Source organism: Electrophorus electricus, chromosome 21, assembly GCF_041902795.1.
Source record: "Electrophorus electricus isolate QZ-2024a chromosome 21, ASM4190279v1, whole genome shotgun sequence".
NCBI classification, from domain to species: domain Eukaryota; kingdom Metazoa; phylum Chordata; class Actinopteri; order Gymnotiformes; family Gymnotidae; genus Electrophorus; species Electrophorus electricus.
Window position 1 is genome coordinate 2,079,800 of NC_137517.1, and position 17,904 is coordinate 2,097,703.

The 17,904-nt window shown below is 46.2% G+C and overlaps 1 protein-coding gene across 11 annotated transcripts in view; it reads left to right on the forward strand.

Annotated features, from left to right (window-relative positions):
• LOC113592278 (uncharacterized) overlaps positions 1 to 17,904 on the forward strand; it is a 22,696-nt gene continuing 4,792 nt past the window's right edge. For 4 of the 11 annotated variants that reach the window (XM_035521272.2, XM_035521273.2, XM_081704285.1 and 1 more), the window contains exons 1-22: positions 7 to 556; positions 1,418 to 1,527; positions 2,435 to 2,719; positions 2,967 to 3,323; positions 5,940 to 6,197; positions 6,453 to 6,710; positions 7,588 to 8,118; positions 8,393 to 8,647; positions 8,923 to 9,171; positions 9,266 to 9,502; positions 10,017 to 10,283; positions 10,405 to 10,650; positions 10,907 to 11,155; positions 11,293 to 11,541; positions 11,700 to 11,948; positions 14,265 to 14,510; positions 14,614 to 14,862; positions 15,122 to 15,370; positions 15,466 to 15,735; positions 15,990 to 16,238; positions 16,530 to 16,772; positions 16,852 to 17,501. In XM_035521272.2, coding sequence (XP_035377165.2) covers positions 331 to 556; positions 1,418 to 1,527; positions 2,435 to 2,719; positions 2,967 to 3,323; positions 5,940 to 6,197; positions 6,453 to 6,710; positions 7,588 to 8,118; positions 8,393 to 8,647; positions 8,923 to 9,171; positions 9,266 to 9,502; positions 10,017 to 10,283; positions 10,405 to 10,650; positions 10,907 to 11,155; positions 11,293 to 11,541; positions 11,700 to 11,948; positions 14,265 to 14,510; positions 14,614 to 14,862; positions 15,122 to 15,370; positions 15,466 to 15,735; positions 15,990 to 16,238; positions 16,530 to 16,772; positions 16,852 to 17,094 — 5,775 coding nt within the window. In that variant the 5' untranslated portion in view covers positions 7 to 330 and the 3' untranslated portion in view covers positions 17,095 to 17,501. Of the gene's footprint in view, positions 557 to 1,417; positions 1,528 to 1,764; positions 1,910 to 2,434; positions 2,720 to 2,966; positions 3,324 to 5,939; positions 6,198 to 6,452; positions 6,711 to 7,587; positions 8,119 to 8,392; positions 8,648 to 8,922; positions 9,172 to 9,265; positions 9,503 to 10,016; positions 10,284 to 10,404; positions 10,651 to 10,906; positions 11,156 to 11,292; positions 11,542 to 11,699; positions 11,949 to 14,264; positions 14,511 to 14,613; positions 14,863 to 15,121; positions 15,371 to 15,465; positions 15,736 to 15,989; positions 16,239 to 16,529; positions 16,773 to 16,851; positions 17,502 to 17,904 lie in introns of those variants that run through there. The other 7 variants (XM_081704288.1, XM_081704289.1, XM_027033103.3 and 4 more) reach the window with 6 other exon arrangements.

The window sequence follows — 17,904 nt, forward strand, 5'->3', positions numbered from 1 at the left end:
CAGCGCATGAGTGTCATGTTACACGGTGTAATTTAATTAACTATAGGCTACGGTTAATACAGTGGGATGTAACAATTACTAACAAACAAAGTAGCTGACTTATGAAACAGAGAAACGCTCGTTGCAGAAAGAATGATTAGTTAGAAAACTGAAAACGAATTACAGTTTTTATTCTTTATTCTCCATTTCGGAAATTAATTTCTTGCACGCTATTTCCGGCGCATTGGGAACGCCCACCGAGCGCGTGCGGCGTCGAGGCTCGCGGGAGTAAGTTGCCGAGTCGCGTGAGCTCCCGGTGCGACCCCCGCGAGACCGAGCACGGGCGCGGAGATGAAGGTGGAGGCGGATTCGGCGGCGCACGGTGTCCCGCGCCGTGAAGAAGACGGGCTGAAGCAGGAGGAGGAGGAGCAGGAGGAGGAGGGAGGTGCGCGCGGCGGGCCGTTCGTGGTCGTCAAGCTGGAGGAGGAACAGGACGCACGAGCGAGCCCCGCTAGCCTGCTCGCGCCCGTCGAGTCCTCCGACGAGGAGCTCGAGCCGCGCGGCGGCAACGGTCGAGGTAGCTACGCGTGCGTGCGTGCGTGTGCGTGCGTGCGTGCGTGCGTGCGTGCGTGCGTGCGTGTGTGTGTGTGTGTGTGTGTGTGTGTGTGTGTGTGTGTGTGAGTGAGTGTGTGAGTGAGAGAGTGAACGTTACTACAGCAGTGGGTGTTTAATGCGACGGTTTGCGAGGTGAGCTGTGTGTGTTTGTGAGTTAGCTTAGCTAGTTTAGCTTGGATACCTTCTCCACAGGCCTGATGGAGCCTCGGCCTTCTCCACGCAGAGGAGCCGTCCGACCTAGCCCGTTAGACCGTCAACCCCTGCCAGCACACGGCCGTCAACACGATTTACTTCTGTGATGGGAGTCCCAGTCATAAAGGCACCATCACTTGCTTAAAGAAGGGATAGGTGGGAGTTGGTGGTCGTGTTACTTTGGGCGAAGAAGGGCAGCGTCCACCTAGTTAAAAGGTCAATATGGTTAATAATCCTGTTATGAGTGGTGCTGATACGAGTGACAGCTCCTGGTATGGCCCTGCTCCTAAAACAGCACATGTAGTGATGGCTTTGAAAGCAGCTAAGTCTCGTAGAACGTACAACATAGAGTTGCTCACTGGGTTTCTTCAGAACCACTTCAGTCACAGACTGGTTTTCCCACAAACTCCACACTGCTACCTGTGTGATGCTGATTTCTCAATTCATCTACTGAAATTTTGTAATCGCGAGTTTTAAGACACCAATGCGAAGCATTCTGGGAGCACAGCGAGTCTCACACACGCTCTTCCAGCTCCCTGCTTCGGCTAAACGTTGCCGCAGAAATTGGCGTGTTTGTGTTTCGCCGTTTGGTGTATTGTGCGATTTCTCAGTGCACCCTCCTATTTTGCAGGCCAGGAAGAGCAAGCAGAACGTCCACGTCGGTGCACAAGGGGACAGCGGAAGCGGCCGGGGGGCTCCTTGGCTGGGACGAGGGGTTCGGGCCCTGGTGCTGTGAGCAGGGTACGAGGAACTTGCAGGCTGTGTATGACGCACAGCTCATGCAAATCAGTCTTACTGCAGTAAATGCTCTGATTCAGTAAACCTGCCACTACAGGTGGAGTGTTTACGCCAGTAAATCGCTCTTTCAGATTTTCAGACATTTCCACTTTTGCATGATAATAAACAAACAGGATAGAAATGGTTGAATATCTGCTCTGTATCTCTGAAATATTAAGAATCATGTCCCTAAACCTTTAGTGGGTGTGGGTGAGCATGCTGAACACACAAGGAGAGAAGGGCAGTAGGATGTGTGCATGAGGATGTCATGGTCCGTTTGCACTCTGAGCCAGGGTTCATTCCAATGAAGATGACCTCCCGTCTTAAATGAAACACCAGTTCAAATGTATGTAGCTTCTCTAAAAGCAATATGACTAAATAATGCTCATGGTTGAAACTTTTTCGAATTCACCAGAGTTTTCTGAAATGTGGCTGGATAAAACTTGATTTCTGAAGTTCTTTGTTCCTGATAACTTAACTATCAAGTTCACTGGGTTATGATTGTGGTGGTGGTGGTGGTGGTGGTGGTGATGTTTACTGTTTGGGGAGTAATTAAAAAAAAAAAACTGGCTGTGAAAACCCGCACTGTGCATCTTATCAGGATGCCCAGAGAAAACAGAAACCCATGCAGCTTGTTCAGATCTGTACTCCAAAAACAAGCTGTCTCCTGCAAGGTGGAGGGACGATCCTCTGATCTGATCGTTGGGTCCTCAGAGAGTGGCTTTCAAAGATGCCCAGCCCCTTTTCCTTTCTTGTCTATGTTTGGGCTTGGGGAGCTTCAGCACGTCATGCGGTGCAGATGTGAAGAACTCTGTTGGATGGTGTTTTGGTTGTAGAAGTTACTGGTATCTCACTACCTGCACTACTCTAGATGGAAGAGATTGCAGAAGCAGATGCGGGGGCGGAGCTTCATCAGAACACTCCTCCAAAAAAGCGCGCTCGATGGACCCTGTGGAACCTTCCCCCGCCCAGGACGTCTGGCTCGGGCGTCTGGAAATATTTCGAACAGTTCACAAACCCAGATGGGCAGGTCGAGGACGACGGCTTCCCCGTGTGCAAGCTGTGTCAGCAGAAGGTGGCGTGCAAGAGAGGGAACACCTCCAACATGCTGAGACACCTGCAGGACCATCACGCTGCAGCCTACCGCCAAGCAAAGGTAGGACCCTTCCCTCTGCCCGCCCCCGAAGGCAGGACCCTTCCCTCTGCCCGCCCCCCAAGGCTACCCAACTCCTGTATTTAGAAATCCTGCTGTTTTTCTCTGACTGAAATTCCTTGGTGGTTGGGTGGTGTCGGGTGGGTGGTGCCCGCTCAGTAGCACGTTGTAAGACTGCAGAGGAATAGCCAGTATCAGACACTTGATCGCTGGTAATCCTCTGATCAGTCGTCTTTATTTTTGTTCTTAGAAAGTGGATGCTGTATGGTCCGAGTCAGATTCATCTGATTCGGACAAGGGGAGCACAGGGGAGGACGAGGACCATCTGGGAGAGGAGTGGCAAAGTGAAGATCACAGCGAGGAAGTCGATGACGAAGACGATTCAGACTACGGGGAGGGCCGATGCCAAAAATCCCCTCGTCGAAGGAGGCGGGTCCGATCGGCCGTGTGGCAGTTCTTCGGCTGTGACGACAGCTTCCCGGCGACGGAGAGGAGGCCGGCCTGTAAGCTGTGTGGCTGGAAGCCGTCAGTGGGCTCCACGTGCAGTACGAGCAACATGCGCTATCACCTTCAAGCCCACCATCAGATCGTGTGTCCACTGGTCCAGGTACGAGGAACGCTGCTCCTTAGTACTCACAGTCCCCTGGGTTTGCACATGCTACTCGTAGGTCATTAAAAAGGTGTGTATTTAGTCCCCCCGGGGGCTGTGGTTTCTGATAGAGAGTTCTCTGTGTGTAAACTGGCTGCCGCTTCTCATCAGTGTGTGTGAGTGATTTGTAAAAGCTGATATGTCTGTAAAGCGTCCTTGAGTCTGAGAAAGGCGCTATATAAATGTAGTTATGATTATTAAAGGATAATCATAAGTTCAGAGTACACTTTGAAGTGTACTACCATTAGCAAAATCAGACCAATTTAGGCAAATAGTTTCTTTAAATGGCCTTATTTATTAGACAGAAACGTATGTGTATAAGTAGATGTTTTCAGCAGTCTTGGCCACCTGCATTGCCTGCTCTGTTGCACAAGACCCGTGAAATGCATGCTGCATTCTGCTTGCTCTACTGGCGAGTTTTATTATTAATTAAAAAAACTGGAGCTGATTGGGTGTAAGACATTGGGCAAACATCTGACCTCCAAATGTCAGTAGTAAAGCTGCCTGCAGAGGGTCACTTTGCTGCGAGTCTCTGGCATGGCCGTATTAATAAGAATTTTCTCTACTACAAGGATTAGCTGGGCGGCTATAGCACTGGCTATAGAGCGGGTGAAATAGGTATTGAACATGTCACCAATTTTCTAAGTAAATATATTTCTAAAGGTGCTGTTGACATGGAATTCTCACCAGATGTCGGTAACAACCCATCCAGTCCACACATGTAAAGAAATCAAACCACAGATGTTCATAAATTAAGTTGTGTGTAATAATGAGAAATGACACAGAGAAAAAGTATCGCACACTTACTGAAATGTATTTAATACTTCGTACAAAATCCTTTGTTGGTGACGGCAGCTTCAAGACGTCTCCTGTGTGGAGAAACTAGTCGCATGCATTGCTCAGGTGTGATTTTGGCCCATTCTTCCACACAAACACACTTCAAATCCTGAAGGTTCCGTCGGCTCCTTCTATGAACTCTGAGCTTTAGTTCCTTCCGTAGATGTTCAGTTGGGTTCAGGTCAGGTGATTGGCTGGGCCATTCTAGCAGCTTTATTTTCTTTCTCTGAAACCAATTGAGAGTTTCCATGGCTGTGTGTTTGGGATCATTGTCTTGCTGAAATGTCCACCCTCGTTTCAGCTTCATCATCCTGGTAGATGGCAGCAGATTTTTATCAAGAATGTCTCAGTACGTTTGTCCATTCATCCTTCCTTCAGTTATATGAAGCGTGCCAGTGCCGTATGCTGAAAAACAGCCCCACACCAGGATGTTCCCACCCGCGAACATCACTGTTGGTATGGCGCTTTTGTGGTGATATGCAATGCCTTTTGACCTCCAAACATGGTGTATATTATGGCATCCAAAGAGTTCAATTTTGGTCTCATCTGACCAGACTATATTCTCCCAGTATTTCACATGCTTGCCTAAATGTTGTTGAGCAAACTTTAAACGCACTTCAACATGCAATGGAGTCTTGCGTGGTGAGCGTGCAAACAGGCCAGGGAGGTTGAGTGCATTACTTATTGTTTTCTTTGAAACAATTGTGCCTGCTGATTCCAGGTCTTTCTGTAGCTCTCCACGGGTGGTCCTTGGTTCTTGGACAACTCCTCTGATGATTCTTTTCACTCATCTGTCTGAAGTCTTGTGGGAAGCACTTGATCGTGGCCGATTTCTGGTGAAATTGTGTTCTTTCCACTTCCAGATTATGGCCCTAGCAGTACTCACTGGAACCTTCAGTAGTTTAGATATTCTTCTGTAACCAAATGCCATCAGTATGTTTTGCAACAATACAGTTGCGAAGATCTTGAGAGAGCTCACAGGTTTTACCCATCATGAGATGGTTCTTGTGTGGCTCCTTGGTAATGAGACACCTTTTTACAGGCCATCAGTTGAACCATCTGATATTACTTTGCACTAAGTGGCAGGATTGCTTTCTAATTACTGATAGACTTCAGCTGGTGTCATTCCAAGGCTTTTTGCACCTCTTTCTTCATGGGTTCAATACTTTTTCCTATTTCATTTCTCATAATTGCACATAATTTATGGGCATCTATGGTTTGATTTCTTTACATGTGTGGATTGGCACTGTTTAAAGAAAGCCTTTATTATTTAAAAATGCTCTTCAGGGCTGTTTGACGTGTGAACACCACCTCTTCACGTTTTCTATTCAGATGTTTGTATCGTGTTAGTTGTGTTGAAAGCAGCTCTCTCAATGGCACTGCAGCCTGCTGAGCTGTTTGTTCCCCACGGTTTTAGCATGTGAGTTATTTCTCTCTTCCACAAGCTGGGAGTTTGTCACATGCACCACAGTGGTGTAGTTTGAGTGCAGTGGGGTCAATTAACGCTAACGAGGTCTGATAAATATCCCTGGGTCAGCACCGATACCAGTTCTTTGGATCAACTTGGAATATTCCTAGTAGCAGTGAATAATTGTATTATTAATAATAATAATATTATTATCATTAGTAGTATTAGTGTGATTGTCAGCTTGTCATGGCCTGATGTTTTTGGGGTTCTGGGCCTTTGCCCTCTTGTTACAGGTCTCTCTCTCTCTCTCTCTCTCTCTCTCTGTCTAGGCTGCAACATTTGCAGGTCCTGTCATCCCATTGGCTGAAGGGGACGAGCAAGTGAAGCTGTACCCGCCGAAGACCCGCCGGAAGTCCGCCGTGTGGAAGCTCTTCGGGTTCGTGAAGAACGCCGAGGGGGTGGTGGAGGAGAACGGCTTCCCCATCTGCAGGCTGTGCCAGCAGGTAGTGGCCAGTAAAGATGGGAACACGTCGAACATGTACAGTCACCTACAGCGTCACCATCAGGACGTGTACGCTGAAATAAAGGTAAAATGAAAGGGAAACATAATTTTTAAAGCCTCCTAAATTGTTGAATCATTATATGTTGAACTCATTTTTTTCTTTACTAGGTTACATTTATTTATTTTAAAAACATGTAGAAAATAAATAGAACTGTTGCGCAGGTGTAAAAGCATAAATGCATCTGCTTAAACAGCATTGGCCTGTATTGTTACTTAAGGGGCCTTAATTAGCCGAAGCTGACTTCTACACGCTTCTCTTGTAAACCATTCACTTGAATAGGAAGCTGTCCAGCCTTCCAGAACAGAGCAGCTCCGGGAGTTACCAGAGTCAGTGGTGCTTTACCCTCCATCAAAACACTGCAAGTCACCTGCCTGGAAGCATTTCGGATATCTCGGAAGTGCCGAGGGTGTTTTGAAAGAGGACGGATTTCCTCTCTGCAGAATGTGCCTTCGGAAGGTATCTGCCAAGGATGGAACAACTTCAAACATGCTAAACCACTTACGGCGCCACCATCAGGCTGAGTTTGAGGAAGTCAAGGTAAATCGCTTGTGCAAGAGATTCAGTCTTACCGCTTCAGTAATAAAATGGTGAGGTCAGATTATACCACTAGTTAACTAGCCATTGTTATCTGACACACATCAGTGATCTGTTGTCATGGCTACAGTGTTCATGTAGTGTGTGCCACTTTTATCCATATAGGCACAAAAATCCCTCTACTCAAAGACACCAGTCTTCACATGAGTGAAGGCTCATGCAGCCTTTTCGAACTCTCACTGGTACCAACTCAGTTTATTAGTCCAGTCCTGCAGGACTGTTTAGATCTTTCCCAGCTCCCACAACACCAGTTGGGACCACCACAGTGTCCCTGTTGAGTTGTGCTAGGCGTGGCAGCAAAATGCAGATTAGCGAGTGCTTGAGCTGTTCTGGGAGAGACGGATGGGGGTTGGCTGCCTGACTAGTTCCCAGAATGCAGTGCTACTAGGGAATGTCTTTTTTTTTTTTTTTTTTTTTTTCCTCGTTTCTCTAGATTGGGCTTCTTAAAGTGGTGCTAAGTACTGCTGATGCACTGTACTTCACCACCTTGATCTGGTATGATCATTACAGCGTGATGTTGACAATCACATGGCGTTCTGAATTGCCTCAATGTTTGCTCCAGTGAAGGGCCTTAACCGTTTTAATTTATAATTTTCTCAGATTAAGTGAACCAAAGCAACTGATGTGGGATTGTGAGATATGGTTGTAAATTGAGCAACTTTGACAACGTGAACAAAAGACAAGATCAATCAACCCAAGTCACATCTGACCTGCCTTACTTTAAGGCAAGATGAACTGCTGAAAGTCTTTTATGTTGGGGGCCCTCTGTTCGATATTTCGTGGCTGTGATCTGATGGCAGCCTTTCTGTTCACACTTCAGCTAGCCACTGATGCGTTACCTATGGGGAGTGTGGAGGATGGGAGTGGCTTGCCAGAGCTGTTTCCGCCCACCAGACTACCGCTGTCGCCGGTGTGGGACTACTTTGGATACCCCAAAAATGCAGACGGGGTGATCGAGGAGAATGAACACCCCAGATGTAAAGCCTGCAGGCGCTCCATAATCTCCAAGCAAGGAATTCTGGCAAACATGCTGAGACACTTAAAATTCCACCACAACTCTCTTTTTGCCGAGTTGAAGTTAAGAACTGGTGGTCCCAGACAGTACAAGGAGAGGAGACATCCCTCACCTGTTCGCACAACACCAGATGAACTTTATCCACCCAAAATGGCTCTCAGGTCTGCTGTTTGGAAATACTTTGGATACCTCAAAAATTCCAGGGGGATTATTGTGCCGGATGGTTTCCCTGTGTGTAAGCTGTGCCTGCGAAAGGTCAGTGCACAAGGAGGAAGCACAACAAACATGATGGTTCATCTCCAGAGATATCATCTTGCGGAGTTTGCAATAATGAAGGTAAATTGGTTCTCTTTTGGATTTTTTGAGTGCTAAATGGTTTTCAGAGACTTTTTCATGTGTACAGACAGCACATATGATAGCTTTGGTCATTTGAATGCCTATAGTACCACATCACTAACCGTGGCACTAATTAATTGATTTCAGGTAACCTTTTGGATTCACTTGGTCACTTTCCTAACTCCAAATGACAAAATGCTGAAACCCTGGTGTGATTTAGGTTTGAATCAACTCAAACTAAACAGATACTTTTGTTTTATTGCATTTGTCCTAGCTGTGCAGTGAAGAGACTGATGACCAAGTTCCAAAGCAAACATACCAACCTTCAGAGCTTCATCCACCAAGAGATCTGTTAGAGCCTGTGTGGGAACATTTTGGGTACCCCAAAGATACAGATGGTGTCGTCCAGGTGGATGGGCGTCCTGTGTGTAAACTCTGTGGGAGTAAGGTCTCCTGTGTAGGAGAAGATACAAAATTTTTGTATAGGCATCTGTGGAAGAAGCACAACTCTGTGTACCATGAGGTCAAGGTAGGTGTGTCCACATCTCCATCAGCTTTCGTTAGATTAAATTACGGGATCTCCCCTGCAGTCCTCTGCAGTTTCTCATGTTTGCTGATGCAGCACTTGAAGGGTTTAATGGTAAACTGAGGAGCTGGATAAGGTGTGCCAGTGCTGGGGAGGACCTAAACCAGTGCAGGGTAGTAAATAAAAATTACTACGAATAAATGATGGTCAGGAAGCGGAGCAGTGAATTTGTGCTCGTTGTTGATTTTTCGAGGTGTTTTTCCACATTGTGCTCACAGGTGGCCACAAATTCATTCCGAGAAGAGGAGGGCCGTGAAATGCCAGTTCTGTACCCACCAACCCAGAAGGTGAAATCTGCTGTCTGGGAATACTTTGGCTACCTGAAAGATACAGAGGGAGCCGTGGTGTGCGATGGCTTCCCCATCTGTAAACTCTGCCAGCTGAACGTGTCTGCTAAAGGAGGCAATACCAGCAATATGTTCAAACATCTCAAGGACCATCACAAGGATATCTATGATGAAATCAGGGTAAAATTAATTAGTGTGTGTGTGTGTACTGTTTACCACTCTTTGTGCTGGGTTTTGGTAGTTGTGTGTGAACTGCTTCAAATGTTTCTTCTAGCCATCCGAAGTAGTTGCAGGTGTCTGCTCACCTTCAGAACTCTATGCACCAGATGGGCAGAACTCAAAGTTATGGGATTATTTTGGATACACCAAGAATGTAGATGGTGTCCTAATGGAAGACGGAGCACCAGTGTGTAAGATTTGTGTCCACAAACTGATGTCCAGAGGTGGGACCATATCGAACATGATGAAACACCTCCTGGACAGTCATGACGCTGTGTATGCAGAAGTACAGGTAAAACCTGGTTTTGTTTTGTTTTTTTCCTTAATTATATATAAGAAAGAAAAAGGGAAAAAAAATTCTTTTTTTTTTTTTCATTTAGTATTGTATACCAGATACATGGTGGTGGGCAGCAGGGTGTCCATTGGTTGAGCTACTTGTCCACTTGTTGTACTTGTCCACTGGTTTAACTGACCCGTTGGTGGAGGTACTCGTCCACTTGGTGTACTTGTTCACTGGTTTAACTGACCCGTTGGTGGAGGTACTCGTCCACTTGGTGTACTTGTTCACTGGTTTAACTGACCCGTTGGTGGAGGTACTCGTCCACTTGGTGTACTTGTTCACTGGTTTAACTGACCCGTTGGTGGAGGTACTCGTCCACTTGGTGTACTTGTTCACTGGTTTAACTGACCCGTTGGTGGAGGTACTCGTCCACTTGGTGTACTTGTTCACTGGTTTAACTGACCCGTTGGTGGAGGTACTCGTCCACTGGTAAATGACTGATTGTGCCCCACTGTGTGTGGCGTAGGCAGCAATCGCGCCTTCAGGGCCTGGTGGTGAGCTGGGTCCTGCTGAGGTTCTGGATCCTTCTGAGCTGCATCCTCCGATACAAGACGTCACATCTCCCATCTGGCAGTACTTTGGTTTCCTGAAGGACGCGGAGGGTTTGGTAGTTTTTGACGGCTTCCCTCTCTGCAAGATGTGTCATCAGAAAGTGGAAGCCAAAGAGTGGGACCCAGCAAATATGTTCTTACACCTGAAGGTTCACCATCTGCATGTTTACAGAGAAATCAAGGTAACTTGACTGGTTTAGCTTCCGTCCATTCAGTTAAAGTGGATCCAGCTATCTTCCTCAATCATGGTCACTCATGAGGGCATTCAGTCTGTCAACCTTTTTCAAAACATTTTTATTCTAGCTGGCAGGTGGAAAGAAGATCTACAAGCCATTTGAGCTCTCGCCTCCAAACGGCCAACTCGACCTACGATTATGGGAGCACTTTGGATATCCCAAAAATGCAGATGGCGTTGTTGAAGACGATGGAGCCCCAGTGTGTAAAATTTGCCTTCAGAAGCTCACCACATCCTCCAAGGGTGTGAGAGTCAGCACCACCATGTTGCGACACCTCCGGAAAAAACATCTGGCTGTGTACAGGGAAGTCCAGGTACTTGTTGTTTTTGGATGACCCTTGAATTTTAAAAGTAGAATCCGTAAAATTGATGCGAGTCAACATAATCAGAAAGGTCGAACAAATGCGCAGCTAGTTAAAAACAGGATGTTAATAAAAATCACAGTTGTTAAACCATCACTGTTGAAGTTGGAAGTGGTACTATGAAATGTAGCATGAGCACTTGTAGTGCAATGTGTAGCAAGCTGTGTTACTGCTCTTTGTAATGTAAATGTTGACTCTGCTGACTTAGGAAGCGATCAATGCACTGCAGCCTGAGTGTGGTGCAGACGTCCTGGAGTTCCACCCGCCCACACCCAACGTCACATCTCCCGTCTGGGAGTTTTTTGGGTACCTGAAGGATGGGGAGGGGTCTGTGGTGTGTGATGGCTTCCCTATCTGCAAAATGTGCCGGCTGAAAGTGGCATCTAAAGGGGGAACCACATCCAACATGTTTAAACATCTCAAAGATTACCATCGGCCCATATACGATGAGATAAGGGTATGTAGCCACGTGGATTATTTAGTTTTTAAAAATTGCTTGGTTCTTGAATGCCGTCATGACGTTTTTGGTTGCAAATGTATAGTGATGGAATCAAGTCAGTGATTTTAAACTAACAACAAATGTCTTGCCCTCAGTCTGCAGTTACAAATGAGAGATTTGAGGATGTTTGTTCATCTGCTGATATTTATCCACCGAGCCATCGGTATGACCCCATACTGTGGGAGCACTTTGGATATCGAAAAAACGCAGATGGAGTGCTTGAAGAGGATGGTGCACCATTTTGTAAACTCTGCCTTCGAAAATTAGTGTCTAAGGGCGAGACAGCAAGAAACATGAGGCAGCACCTCAAAGAGAACCATAACATTGTCCATCCTGAACCAGAGGTAAAATCGGCATGTTGCTTAGTCCTAAACTGAAAAGGCTCACACTAGAGAATCTTCAATGACAGTGATGTTTAGTTAAGGATTAGACTGGATTTCATAGTTGGCTGTAGGTGACTTGTTGATCATACATAAATGAACGTGGCTCTCTTACTTTTTAGGAGGTGGTCAGCACATTGATCTTGGAGGGGGAGAATGAATCCTCAAACCTTCATCCGCCAACTCGCAAGGTGAAATCGGCAGTGTGGAAGTACTTCGGCTACCCCAGAGACACGGAAGGGTCCGTGAAGTGCGACGGCTTCCCCATCTGCAAACTCTGCCAGAAGAAAGTGTCTGCAAAAGGAGGAAATACCACCAACATGTTCACGCATCTCCGAGATTACCATCGAACAACCTATGACGAAATCAAGGTAACCACCCTCTGGTATTGACGTGGTCGTTGCCATGCCTACGAGAGAAGCTGATCACAAATCAGGCACGTTTACTGCACCTGTCTGTCAGGTGGTGAAGTTGCCATACCAAATTTTATACCATACATCAAGACCTTCTCAGGGCCTGTTCAATAAGTGCTTCAGCATTTGTATCCAGTTGGAGGAACGTGTCGATACTACGGACTTTTGTGTTCCTTGTAAGGATCCGTTTATGACTCATCCTACGTATGGTTGTGGGAATAGGTGGCTCCATCGTATGTGGATGCTCAACTCCTGGCATATGACGAGTAGCCGCTAGTTCCGGTTTATCGGTGGACTAATGAGATGGGGTGCTCGTTGTAGGTGTTACTTGGTCGATTTCAGTAAGACGTGACTGCTGGTATACTGAAAGCACACACTGCTGGTACAGCAGCCCCTGCTAGCCCACATCAGCTCTGCGCTGTTCCTGGTGTTCGTCTTTACTCGTGAGGAAAGTGTGGGAAAGCACTCATCCAGAGTCATGTTCCTAAGTGCTCGCTGAGAGCACTAGCCTGTGTAAGGTAAAGTCCAGGTGCAGTTATGGATAAAATAATAGCAGTCTAACATCACTAATGTATTCAATTACTGATTAAAGAAAAGATAATACAATATGGGGGGGGAGGGGAATCGTGAGACGCTGTAGCCGGGTAATGGGCAATCAACAGAATCAAGTCATGACGTGCAAGCTGCTAATTGGGTGTAATTGACTCATTTAATGAAAGGGGCATGTTCAAATTAATAGCAGTGTGGAGTTCAGTTAGTGAGGTCATTCATTCTACGAAGAAACAGGTGTCAATTATGGCCCTTATTTAAAGAAGGAGGGCAGCAAATGTTGTACCTGCTGGTGCCCCTGCTCAGTGAGTAAAATGGGTCTTTCCGGACATTGTACCAAAGGAGAAAGAACTTTGATCAACAAGTTGATTGGAGAGGGGAAAACGTATAAGAGGTACAGAAAATAATTGGCTGCTCAGCTAAAATGATCTCAAACGCTTTAAAATGGCAAACAAAATCCAAAACGCGTGGTAGGAAAAGAAATACTACCATCCACGTAGATCATAGAATAACAAGAATGGCAAAGAAGCATCCAATGATCAGCTCCAGGGAAATCAACGAAGATGTTCAGTTACCTGTGAGTACTGCAACAATCCGAAGACGCCTATGTGAAGCCAAACTATTTGCAAGAAACCCTCATAAAGTACCATTCTATGGACAGATGAGAGCAAGATTGTTCTTTTTGTGTCTTAAAGGCCACGGATAGACGATCCATAAACACTGAATTCAAGCCACAGTACACTGTGAAGACAGTAAAACATGGAGATGCAAGCATAATGGTTGGGGGATGTTTCTCATACTTTAGAGTCGGACCTGTTTATCGCATACCAGGCGCCATGGACCATGAATATATCAAAATACTGTTGCCTTATGCTGAAGAAGAAATGCCCTTGAAGTGGGTGTTTCAGCAGGACAACGACTCCAAACATACCAGCAAGCGGGCAACATCCTGGTTCCAGACCAACAAGATTGATGTTATGAAGTGGCCAGCCCAATCCCCAGACCTCGGTCTGATTGAGAATTTGTGGAGTGACCTTAAAAATGCTGTTTTTGATGCAAAACCCAAGAATGCAGAAGAACTGTGGAATGTAGTTCAGTCCTCTTAGGCTGGAATATCTGTTTGCAGGTGTCAGATGTTAGGTGACTCCATGCCACACAGATGTAAAGCAGTTATCAGAAATAAAGGTTATACAACTGAACTAATACAGTGATCACCAGAAAAGCTAAATCTATAAACAACCTTCAGTTTATACTGTAATTTTTGAGTTTGTAAATGAAAATGAAGACACTGCTATTTTTTAAACAGCCCATTATTTTTTCTTCATTTTCAGTTTAAAAATTGATATTTCGTTCATGTTTCCGTTTATAATTGAATGTGCAGTGCTCCCAGTGCCTTTGTGTATATGGAAATAAATGCTATTATGAGGATTGAGCTTTTTCTCAGTTTTAATCGCACTATTATTTTGCACATAACTGTACATGCTCACACAAGCCTTTTTATGATTTAACTATAAACATGCTGTAGGATTTTACCCACTATAATTTGTATACTGTCCTGACTATTGATTGTACTGGTGTTTTTGGTTGTGGTTTGCACAAAATGTAAAACATCAGTTACAGTTGCACAATGACGTAGGCCAAGTGTACGTTTGTCAATTGACTTGATGCCAAGCCAACTCCTGTTGCTTTCCATTAACTGGTGGTGTGAACTGCTCACCCTTTCAGGCTGCGATCCCCACACGGCCAGAGAGCGAGCTGGAGCCCCTGGAGCTCCACCTGCCCACCTCGGACGCCGTTTCCCCTGTCTGGAAGTACTTTGGCTACCTGAAGGACATGGACGGCGCCGTGGTGTGTGACGGCTTCCCCATCTGCAAAATCTGTCAACAGAAAGTGGTGGCCAAAGCCGGCAACACGACCAACATGCTCATTCATCTCCGGGCGTACCATCTGGACATCTACAAAGAAGTCAAGGTGAGGTTCAGCTAGGGTTCATCACTTCAGCCCTGGGGGACACGTGTGGCAGTCAACTTTATAGAAGTTAAAAACATTTGTTCTTTGTATTTGTTTATTTTAGCCAGCAGTTGCAAAAAAAGTTCTGTACAGATCCTTGGAGCTCTATCCACCCAACGGCCAAAGCGATATAAAGCTGTGGGATCACTTTGGATATCCCAGGAACGCAGAGGGTGTGCTGCAGGACGATCGAGCTCCCATCTGTAAACTCTGCCTGCGGAAGCTGATCAAAGCCTCCAGTGACGGGACGCCGACCACCAACATGCTGAGACACCTCCGCAAGAAACACCAGGCTGTGTACGAAGAAGTCCAGGTACATGCTCGTTTTCAGCGTGTGTTGGAGGAAGTCCAGGTACATGCTCATTTAGAACACCAGTATGTGCAGGAGGAAGTCCAGGAACGCGCTTGTTTAGAACAGTGTGTGTGTGTGTGTGTGTGTGTGTGTGTGTGTATATATATATACATACGTACACCCTTTTTGTGATGTTCCTGGACTTTTGAACCCCCAGCTCTCCTGTACCGAGATCCTCGATTGTCCTCCTCAAACGTGTCCGTTTGGTCATACCCTCCAGGAAGCCATTACGGCTCTGAGGACCGAGTGGGGCATAGAACCTCCGGAGCTTCACCCGCCCACGCAGAACGTCACGTCTCCGGTCTGGCAGTTCTTCGGCTACCTTAAAGACGCACAGGGCTCTGTGGTGTGTGACGGCTTCCCCATCTGCAAAGTGTGTCAGCAGAAAGTGGCTTCCAAGAGCCGGTGTACAACAAATATGTTCAAACATCTTAAAGATTATCACAGGGCCATTTACGACGAGATCAGGGTGAGCTCAGCCGAGATGGAGGTCGTGGTGCGCGTTCTGCTTTTGAAAGCACAAAAATCCTTCATATGTTAGTTTTTAAAAATGGTTTGTGTTAGTCTGCAGTTACTAACGAGACGTTTGAGGACGTGTGCTTGCCCGTCGACCTCCATCCGCCCAGTGGCCGGTACAACCCAAAGCTCTGGGAGCACTTCGGATATCGGAAAACCGTAGAGGGCCGGCTCGAGGAAGACGGCGCTCCGATCTGTAAACACTGCTTCCGGAAGCTAATCTCCAAGGGCGAAACTACGGCGAACATCATGCAGCACCTTAAAGAGAACCACAATGCCGTCTACACGGAAGTACAGGTGAACCGTCTGTTTTTTAAAGTAAGTTATTAAAAACCTTTTGCCGTACTTCAGTAACTTGTCCTACGTTCATCTGTGCTGTGTTAGAAAAGTTGGGGGTCCAGACTTTTCATTTTAAACCAGCTCCCAGTACACCTGAGCCAGGTGCTGAGTGGTTTAAGTAGTTTGGGTCAGGTGTGCGGTTGTGAATGCCAGACTGTGCTATGCTGTGCTATGATCTGAACAACAGAATGCAGGCACTGTGAGTGACCGGTAACCCTGCTGTTCCACCTCAGAGTGCAGTGAACCCGTTCACCATCGGGGGTGCCACCGAGCTCCCCGAGCTCCATCCCCCGGAGCACAGGGTGAGGTCAGCCGTGTGGAAGCACTTCGGCTACGTGAAGGACGCGCAGGCTCCGACCGACTGTGCCGGCTTCCCCATCTGCAAAATCTGCCTCGCCAAAGTGTCCAACAAAGGGAAGGTCACGGCAAACATGACGGCACATCTCAAGGATCACCACAAAAGCATCTACAATGATCTAAAGGTGTTCATTTGTAGTTGTTAGAGTGAGAAAATTGTGCATTTGTAGTTGCGTTACTTTTTTTATGCATATGGCAGTGGCTCTTATCCAGAGTGACTAGCAGTTTTTGATCCTGTTACAGAGAGGCGAGTGTAGTGTAGCACTAGGAGTCTTGCTCAAGGACTCATTGGTAGAGCACAGCACTTGAACAACCAGGACTGTTACTCGCTACTCTATACCAACCACTATTAGAAGAACTATTTGTTCAGTTTGTAATTAAATGCCATGTCCTTGAAATCCATCTGTGTGTGATAGATACCTGAAAAAAAGCAGAAGATGATGAGTGCTGAAGATCTCCCAGAGCTCCACCCCCCCAGTAAACGGCCTCTGTCTCCCATATGGCAACATTTTGGCATTCCCAAAAATGCAGATGGCATCGTTGAAGATGAAGGATGCCCTGTCTGTAAAACATGTGGCAAAAAAATTTCAAGTCAAGATGCACGAAAAATGATAAGACATCTGCAATTTTGCCATATTCAAGTTTATGAGGAGTTCAAGGTAATATTACAGTATTACACTTCTTGTTTCGCACCCTGTTTGAGTGTCAAAAGGGAACCAGTGTGCTCTCTCATTCCAGAAGTCCCTGAGAACAGCAAAGTTGGGTCTGGAAGGAGGTGCCCCCAGCGAACTTCACCCCCCATCCAAAAATGTCCGTTCTTCCGTCTGGGAATACTTTGGATACCTGAAAAATCCAGATGGAACGATAAACGTGGACGGGCGGCCGATCTGCAAGACGTGCTTTCAGAAGGTTTCCAGCCAGGGTGGCAACACCACAAACATGTTCAAACACCTGGAAGACAAGCACGGCTTTAGCCAATAGAGAGGCTTCAGGCTGGTCATGTGACACCAACTCCAAGAAATGCGCATGTGAAGATCTATGATATGGAGCATATGTATACACCCCCCTTATTTATCTGTTGTGGACACGGGGTTCTGCGGTTCCTAGGGATACCATACCGTTTTGTTTTTGTTTTTTTCCTTTTTTCCACTGCCACTTTTTCCAAGAACTGGATTTAACAGACAAGACGTGCTGCTATAAAAAGATGAATCGCTACTGCTGGATTATTCTGTGATGCGTCTAAAGAGATGAGACTTTCTGCGTCTAAAATGTTAACCTTATCTGGACATGCAAATACCTCATGCTGAAACCTCAATCGTCGTCTTACCTCATAGACTCCAACAAAGGCCAGAAAAGCTCCGGGTCTAAGATGGCTCCAAGACTGGGAGGTAGGTCTTAGGCATTTATCAAAGATTAAGACTTAACTCTGTCTCGAGAGTTTAACTACTGGATGAATTTACAGTGGTCTGCTGTTTTGAATTCAAGTCCTCCAACAAAAGATGTGCGCGGAAGTTGGTTAAAGAAATACTCACTCTGAGTTCCCTTGCCACACGAAGATCAGGTGCGTGATCTTGTGGTTCTGTTGGTTTGTCTTCTAGTTTGGGGCTGTGAACGTTTTTGTAATCTGCCTAATGACAAACTTTCCCTACCCAGTGGGAGATGCTCCACTTTGCTACTGAAGTGTATTACTTAGTAATAAAGTGAAATGTGCACCAAACAGGGAACAGATGCTGGGTAAGAGTGGGCGTGCTGGTCCCCTCTAGGCGAATGGGCGTACTGGCCTTTCCAGTC